Source organism: Eimeria mitis, genomic scaffold (assembly GCF_000499745.2).
Source record: "Eimeria mitis Houghton genomic scaffold, Emh_scaff2318, whole genome shotgun sequence".
Taxonomy (NCBI): Eukaryota; Apicomplexa; class Conoidasida; order Eucoccidiorida; family Eimeriidae; genus Eimeria; species Eimeria mitis.
Genome location: NW_013570650.1, coordinates 1 through 364, shown reverse-complemented (window position 1 = coordinate 364; position 364 = coordinate 1). Strand labels below are relative to the sequence as shown.

At 65.1% G+C, this 364-nt stretch overlaps 1 protein-coding gene across 1 annotated transcript in view; it reads left to right on the top strand.

Moving 5' to 3' along the window:
- EMH_0051990 (uncharacterized protein) overlaps nucleotides 1-126 on the top strand; it is a gene marked incomplete at both ends in the record, with an annotated part of 920 nt that extends 794 nt beyond the window's left edge. Inside the window, one exon of the mRNA XM_013496821.1 lies at nucleotides 104-126. Coding sequence (XP_013352275.1) covers nucleotides 104-126 — 23 coding nt within the window. The remainder of the gene's footprint in view (nucleotides 1-103) is intronic.
- Between the last annotated feature and the right edge of the window lie 238 nt (nucleotides 127-364).

Here is a 364-nt window from a genome sequence, read left to right as displayed (position 1 = left end):
GCAGCAGCAGCAGCAGCAACAGCAGCAGCAGCAGCAGCAGCAGCAGCAACAGCAGCAGCAGCAGCAGCAGATGAGCTCTCCTCCTGGTTGCTTGCCGCTGCAGGCACACGTTTCGCAGCAGATTGAACAGCTGCGGCAGCAGCAGCAGCAGCCGCGAGAGCCGCTGGCGCCGCAGCAGCAAGCGCAGCGGCTGCTGCACCTGCAGCAACTGCACCAGATGCAGCTACTGCAGCTGCCGCAGCAACTGCAGCATTTCCAGCAACTCGGCGTCCCGCAGGAGCCGCAGCAGCAGCTGCAGCAGCAGCAGCAGCAGCAGCAGCAGCAGCAGCAGCAGCAATTGCTGCCGATGCAGCCACCGTCGTCG